Genomic DNA, 7,500 nt, shown 5'->3' with positions numbered 1-7,500 from the left:
CCTTTTCTTGTGGCAACAGGTCACACATCTTGCTGCTGTGATGGCACACTGTGGTATTTCACCCAGTAGATATGGGAGTTCATCCAAATTGGCTTTGTTTTCAAATTATTTGTGGGTCTGTGTAATCTGAGGGAAATATGTGTCTCTGATATGCTCATACATTTGACAGGAGTTTAGGAAGTGCAGCTCAGCTTCCACCTCATTTTGTGGGCAGTGTGCACATAGCCTGTCTTCTCTTGAGAGCCATGTCTGCCTACGGCGATCTCTCTCTATAGCAAGGCTATGCTCACTGAGTCTGTATATAGTCAAAGATTTCCTTAAGTTTGGGTCAGTCACAGGGGTCAGGTATTCAGCCACTGTGTACTCTCTGTTTAGGGCCAAATAGCGTTCCAGTTTGCTCTGTTTTTTGGTTAATTCTTTCCAATGTGTCAAGTAATTATATTTTAGTTGTCATGATTTGGTTGGGTCCAATTCTCTTTCCTCCTCTCTCAATTCAATTCAATTCAATTCAAGGGCTTTATTGGCATGGGAAACATGTGTTAACATTGCCAAAGCAAGTGAGGTAGATAATATATAATCTCTCTCTCTCTCTCTCCTTCTCCAAACACAAACCATAAATCACACAATTAAATCCCAAAGCACTTAGACTTTGCATAGATTACAGTAACGAGTAAAGGGAGATAGCAAGGACGCGTTCAACAATATTATTTCAGGACAGTAGCGCCATCTGGCGCTGAGGTGAAACACCAGCTCATCCTCTTCGGCAGTGCTGGCGTAATCATTTGGCATGTCCCGGTGCTTGATGGGAATAGTAGTCATAGAATCTCCTGTATTTCCTGGTAAGGAAACAAGGAAAAGTCATAAGAAGTTCTTGCTCGCCTCTAAAAAGTTGTTTACCTGACTTCATCTACAGTGTAAAGCGAGAAAGGTTGAAACGAAAAACAGAGTAAGTACCATGTTTTTACGAGGATTTTTGAAAACTGAGTGAAATCCCCGAAACGTGAAAGAAAAAATATGTTTGACTCACCTGGCAAACAAATGTTAGCTAGCTAGGTTAGCTAACTTGCTAGCTATTTTCCTAACAATGGGCCATTTATAGCTAACGTTTATACCGGGGTTTAGTGATCAAATCACCGTTTTTAGCTAGTTTCACAGTTGTTTGCTAGTTTTATTTATTGACTGGATGTTGGCAGTTACTCGTCAAAACAACCATTCCTTTGTTATGCCAGCAAAGCCAAATATCAATATGGAAATCTGGCCAAAATAATTGTATATTTTCACAGCTATACCATATGATAGTTGCGCCACAATGTTCTGTCTGATAGAGCAGTGGTTGTTGGGAGAAATGGAGAACGTCGCAGTGTTGACAATCCTTCAGATAATTTATTCAGGAACAACCGTCATAATAACCTCCTCTGCCCGGTTCTAGTCCCCTTATCTTCTTCCCCTTTTCTCCTCCCCCTTTGTTCTCTTCTCCCCCTTCCAGTCCCTCTCCTCTTCTCCAGATGTCTCTGATGGAGGACGGTGGTGGCGCCCACAACAGGCCGGTGACGGCAGTGGCCTGGGCCTCCAACAGCAGCACCTGTCCCAAAGACTTCAAACCTGGTAGGAAGGGAGTCAGAGAGGAGGGAGGGATACAGGCAGAAGAAGTAGGAAATAGATTGAGATAATTTAAGGTCAGACTACATAAAGGCTTGGCTCATCGAGGAGACAGTAAGAGTTCAGACTACATACAGGCTCATCGAAGAGACAGTAAGAGGCCAGACTACATAAAGGCTCATAGTGGAGACAGTAAGAAGTCATACTACATAAAGGCTCATCGAGGAGACAGTAAGAGGTCAGACTACATAAAGGCTCATCGAGGAGACAGTAAGAGGTCAGACTACATAAAGGCATGGCTCATAGAGGAGACAGTAAGAGGTCAATAATTCTCAATATTGTCTCTCTCTCTCTCACCCTCTGTGTGTCTCTGTCTCTCACCCTCTGTGTGTCTCTGTCTCTCACCCTCTGTCTCTCCCCTCTCTCTCTCCCCTCTCTCTTTCTCTCTCCCCACCACCCCCTCTCTCTCCCTCTCTCTATCTCTCTCCCCTCTCTCTGTCTCTCTCCCCTCTCTCTGTATCTCTCTCCCCTCTCTCTGTATCTCTCTCCCCTCTCTCTGTATCTCTCTCCCCTCTCTCTGTATCTCTCTCCCCTCTCTCTGTATCTCTCTCCCCTCTCTCTGTATCTCTCCCCTCTTTCTGTCTCTCTCTCCCCCTCTCTCTGTCTCTCTCCCCTCTCTCTGTCTCTCTCCCCTCTCTGTCTCTCTCTCTGTCTCTCTCTCCCCTCTCTCTGTCTCTCTCCCCCCCTCTCTCTGTCTCTCTCTCTCTTCCCCCTCTCTCTGTCTCTCGCTCCCCTCTCTCTCTCTCCTCCTCTCTGTCTTTCTCTCTCCCTTCTCTCTGTCTCTCTCTCTCCCCTCTCTGTCTCTCTCCCCTCTCTCTCTCTTCCCCCCCTCTCGGTCGCTCTCCCCTCTCTCTCTCTCTCTCCCTCCCCTCTCTCTCTCTTCTCACTCTCTCCCCTCTCTCTCTCTCTCTCCCCTCTCTCTCTCTCCCTCCCCTCTCTCTGTATCTCTCTCCCCTCTCTCTGTATCTCTCTCCCCTCTCTCTGTTATCTCTCCCCCTCTTTCTGTCTCTCTCTCCCCTCTCTCTGTCTCTCTCCCCTCTCTCTGTCTCTCTCCCCTCTCTGTCTCTCTCTCTGTCTCTCTCTCCCCTCTCTCTGTCTCTCTCCCCCCTCTCTCTGTCTCTCTCTCTCTCCCCTCTCTCTGTCTCTCGCTCCCCTCTCTCTCTCTCTCCTCTCTGTCTTTCTCTCTCCCTTCTCTCTGTCTCTCTCTCTCCCCTCTCTGTCTCTCTCCCCTCTCTCTCTCTTTCCCCCTCTCTCGGTCGCTCTCCCCTCTCTCTCTCTCTCTCCCTCCCCTCTCTCTCTCTTCTCACTCTCTCCCCTCTCTCTCTCTCTCTCCCCTCTCTCTCTCTCCCTCCCCTCTCTCTCTCTTCCCCCTCTCTCTCTCTCTCTCTCTCCCTCCCCTCTCTCTCTCTTCCCCCTCTCTCTCACTCTCTCCCCTCCCTCTCTCTCTTTTTCTAGATTAGTATAACTGAGGATGGAGCTGCTGCAAACTTCACACGGAGCTTCGCCATGAAGGCTGGCTACTACCTCTGCTACAGCAAGGTGTGTTATACACACACACACACGGACTCAGACAGACACACACACAGACTCAGACACACACACATGCGGACTCAGACACTCAGACACACACACCACACACACACAGACTCAGACAGACAGACAGCCACATGCCTAAATGCCATCTTCCCCCTCTCTAGGACATGTCAGGTGGTATGGTAGTATCAGATGTCCAGGTGATCTCAGACAAGGAGACTGTTCCTCATGGGTACTGTTACATACCTGAACACCTGGAGCCTAGTGAGTACCTGCTGCCCGCCTCAACACCTGGAGAAACACAGACATGCTTTACAGATGCTCATTAAATACCTGAACACCTGGAGGAACAAGTAGGACAGTAGTTGTTTTTAGTAGGACAGTAGTTGTTTTTAGTAGGACAGTAGTTGTTTTTAGTAGGACAGTAGTTGTTTTTAGTAGGACAGAAGTTGTTTTTAGTAGGACAGTAGTTGTTTTTAGTAGGACAGAAGTTGTTTTTAGTAGGACAGTAGTTGTTTTTAGTAGGACAGTAGTTGTTTTTAGTAGGACAGTAGTTGTTTTTAGTAGGACAGTGGTTGTTTTTAGTAGGACAGTGGTTGTTTTTAGTAGGACAGTAGTTGTTTTTAGTAGGACAGTAGTTGTTTTTAGTAGGACAGTAGTTGTTTTTAGTAGGACAGTAGTTGTTTTTAGTAGGACAGTAGTTGTTTTTAGTAGGACAGTAGTTGTTTTTAGTAGGACAGTAGTTGTTTTTAGTAGGACAGTAGTTGTTTTTAGTAGGACAGTAGTTGTTTTAGTAGGACAGCAGTTGTTTTTAGTAGGACAGTAGTTGTTTTTAGTAGGACAGTAGTTGTTTTTAGTAGGACAGAAGTTGTTTTTAGTAGGACAGAAGTTGTTTTTAGTAGGACAGTAGTTTTTAGTAGGACAGAAGTTGTTTTTAGTAGGACAGTAGTTGTTTTTAGTAGGACAGTGGTTGTTTTTAGTAGGACAGAAGTTGTTTTTAGTAGGACAGTAGTTGTTTTTAGTAGGACAGAAGTTTTTTTTAGTAGGACAGTAGTTGTTTTTAGTAGGACAGTAGTTGTTTTTAGTAGGACAGTAGTTGTTTTTAGTAGGACAGTAGTTGTTTTTAGTAGGACAGTAGTTGTTTTTAGTAGGACAGTAGTTGTTTTTAGTAGGACAGTAGTTGTTCGGGTGGTTTTTGTCATGTTTCATACAACGTGATGAATGTCTGATTATGTTCTGGATGGCTTAGACCAGACATCTATAGGTTTATGTTCTGGATGGCTTAGACCAGACATCTATAGGTTTATGTTCTGGATGGCTTAGACCAGACATCTATAGGTTTATGTTCTGGATGGCTTAGACCAGACATCTATAGGTTTATGTTCTGGATGGCTTAGACCAGACATCTATAGGTTTATGTTCTGGATGGCTTAGACCAGACATCTATAGGAACGTTCATCTATATGCCCTCTGGATCTCCATTTTGAACTGGATTTTTAAAAAGTATTCAAAAATGTGTGTGTGTGTGTGTCTGTGTCCAGGGGCCTCCGTGTCTAAGAAGAAGCGTGTGTGTGTCCGCATGGTGCCAGTGGGCGGTGTGGAGACTGCTGTACTGGACATCAAACTGACTGCTAAGACTAGGAGGATGCTGCAACACTACACCTGCTTAGGGTCAGACACACACACATACACACACACACAGACACACACACAGACACACACACAAAGAGCAAAGAGAGTGACACAGACACACACACACACACAGACACACACACAGACACACACACACACACACACACACACACACACACACACACAGACACACACACAGACACAGACACACACACAGACACACACACAGACACACACACAGACACACACAGACACACAAAGAGAGTGACACAGATAGACATCCCACTAATGTAGCTTGGTCCTGGACAAAATAACAACATTTGAGTGAAGATCCTCCATTGAGCTACTCTCAGTGTGTGTCTGGGAGATCAGGGGTCGGTGTGTCTGGGAGACCAGGGGTCGGTGTGTCTGGGAGATCAGGGGTCGGTGTGTCTGGGAGATCAGGGGTCGGTGTGTCTGGGAGATCAGGGGTCGGTGTGTCTGAGAGACCAGGGGTCGGTGTGTCTGGGAGATCAGGGGTCGGTGTGTCTGGGAGATCAGGGGTCGGTGTGTCTGGGAGACCAGGGGTCGGTGTGTCTGGGAGATCAGGGGTCGATGTTTCTGTCCTAACTGGTGCGTTGTCCTGTCTGTCTCAGGGACATGCATGGCTATGTGATGTGGTGTAAGAAGGGGCCCTTCTCCAGCCCTCTACCCCAGGCAAAGCCTCGCAGCCTCAGCCTTGACCTCCGTCAGCTCTCGATGGACCAGAACCCCCCTCCGCTACCCCTCAGACCCAGGTAACTACCCCCTCTGACGCCGGTAACTACACCCTCCGACCCAGGTAACTACCTCCCCCGACCCAGGCAACCTCCTCCTCAGACCCAGGTATCTACCCCCTCAGACCCAGGTAACTACCCCCTCAGACCCAGGTAACTACCTCCTCAGACCCCGGTAACTACCCCCTTAGACCCCGGTAACTACCTCCTCAGACCCCAGTAACTACCCCCTCAGACCCCAGTAACTACCCCTGAGACCCATGTACAGTGCACCCTCACCTGTTCAGCCAGGTAGCTGTTCAGCCATGTAGCCGCTCAGCCAGGTAGCCGCTCAGCCAGGTAGCCGCTCAGCCAGGTAGCCGCTCAGCCAGGTAGCCGCTCAGCCAGGTAGCCGCTCAGCCAGGTAGCCGCTCAGCCAGGTAGCCGCTCAGCCAGGTAGCCGCTCAGCCAGGTAGCTGTTCAGCCAGGTAGCCGTTCAGCCAGGTAGCTATCCCTGGGCCTGACCTTTCCGCCACTGCCCCTCAGACCCAGGTAAGAACATTTACCTTAGACCTCCCACCCAGGTGAGGCTGTTACCTTAGACCTCCCACCCAGGTGAGACTGTTACCTTAGACCTCCCACCCAGGTGAGACTGTTACCTTAGACCTCCCACCCAGGTGAGACTGTTACCTTAGACCTCCCACCCAGGTGAGACTGTTACCTTAGACCTCCCACCCAGGTGAGGCTGTTACCTTAGACCTCCCACCCAGGTGAGGCTGTTACCTTAGACCTCCCACCCAGGTGAGGCTGTTACCTTAGACCTCCCACCCAGGTGAGACTGTTACCTTAGACCTCCCACCCAGGTGAGACTGTTACCTTAGACCTCCCACCCAGGTGAGACTGTTACCTTAGACCTCCCACCCAGGTGAGGCTGTTACCTTAGACCTCCCACCCAGGTGAGGCTGTTACCTTAGACCTCCCACCCAGGTGAGACTGTTACCTTAGACCTCCCACCCAGGTGAGACTGTTACCTTAGACCTCCCACCCAGGTGAGACTGTTACCTTAGACCTCCCACCCAGGTGAGACTGTTACCTTAGACCTCCCACCCAGGTGAGACTGTTACCTTAGACCTCCCACCCAGGTGAGACTGTTACCTTAGACCTCCCACCCAGGTGAGACTGTTACCTTAGACCTCCCACCCAGGTGAGACTAGGTTAGGTGAGACTGTTACCTTGGACCTCCCACCCAGGTGAGACTAGGTTAGGTGAGACTGTTACCTTGGACCTCCCACCCAGGTGAGACTAGGTTAGGTGAGGCTGTTACCTTGGACCTCCCACCCAGGTGAGACTGTTACCTTGGACCTCCCACCCAGGTGAGACTGTTACCTTAGACCTCCCACCCAGGTGAGACTAGGTTAGGTGAGACTGTTACCTTGGACCTCCCACCCAGGTGAGACTAGGTTAGGTGAGACTGTTACCTTGGACCTCCCACCCAGGTGAGACTAGGTTAGGTGAGACTGTTACCTTGGACCTCCCACCCAGGTGAGACTAGGTTAGGTGAGGCTGTTACCTTGGACCTCCCACCCAGGTGAGACTAGGTTAGGTGAGGCTGTTACCTTGGACCTCCCACCCAGGTGAGACTGTTACCTTGGACCTCCCACCCAGGTGAGACTGTTACCTTGGACCTCCCACCCAGGTGAGACTGTTACCTTAGACCTCCCACCCAGGTGAGACTAGGTTAGGTGAGACTGTTACCTTGGACCTCCCACCCAGGTGAGACTAGGTTAGGTGAGGCTGTTACCTTGGACCTCCCACCCAGGTGAGACTAGGTTAGGTGAGGCTGTTACCTTGGACCTCCCACCCAGGTGAGACTGTTACCTTGGACCTCCCACCCAGGTGAGACTGTTACCTTAGACCTCCCACCCAGGTGAGACTAGGTTAG

The 7,500-nt window shown here is 49.3% G+C and overlaps 1 protein-coding gene across 4 annotated transcripts in view; it reads left to right on the top strand.

Annotated features, from left to right (window-relative positions):
- Positions 1 to 814: 814 nt before the first annotated feature.
- The window catches only part of LOC109879006 (multivesicular body subunit 12A), a 13,509-nt gene continuing 6,823 nt past the window's right edge, over positions 815 to 7,500 (top strand). For 2 of the 4 annotated variants that reach the window (XM_031811477.1, XM_031811480.1), the window contains exons 1-4: positions 3,082 to 3,198; positions 3,357 to 3,456; positions 4,734 to 4,863; positions 5,460 to 5,600. In XM_031811477.1, the coding sequence (XP_031667337.1) occupies positions 3,166 to 3,198; positions 3,357 to 3,456; positions 4,734 to 4,863; positions 5,460 to 5,600 (404 nt within the window). In that variant the 5' untranslated portion in view covers positions 3,082 to 3,165. Of the gene's footprint in view, positions 947 to 1,429; positions 1,606 to 3,081; positions 3,199 to 3,356; positions 3,457 to 4,733; positions 4,864 to 5,459; positions 5,601 to 7,500 lie in introns of those variants that run through there. The other 2 variants (XM_031811478.1, XM_031811479.1) reach the window with 2 other exon arrangements.

This window comes from Oncorhynchus kisutch, unplaced genomic scaffold, assembly GCF_002021735.2.
Source record: "Oncorhynchus kisutch isolate 150728-3 unplaced genomic scaffold, Okis_V2 Okis01b-Okis20b_hom, whole genome shotgun sequence".
In the NCBI taxonomy this organism is placed as follows: domain Eukaryota; kingdom Metazoa; phylum Chordata; class Actinopteri; order Salmoniformes; family Salmonidae; genus Oncorhynchus; species Oncorhynchus kisutch.
The sequence above is the reverse complement of the archived record's forward strand: the minus strand, read 5'-3'. Positions and strand labels throughout refer to the sequence as shown.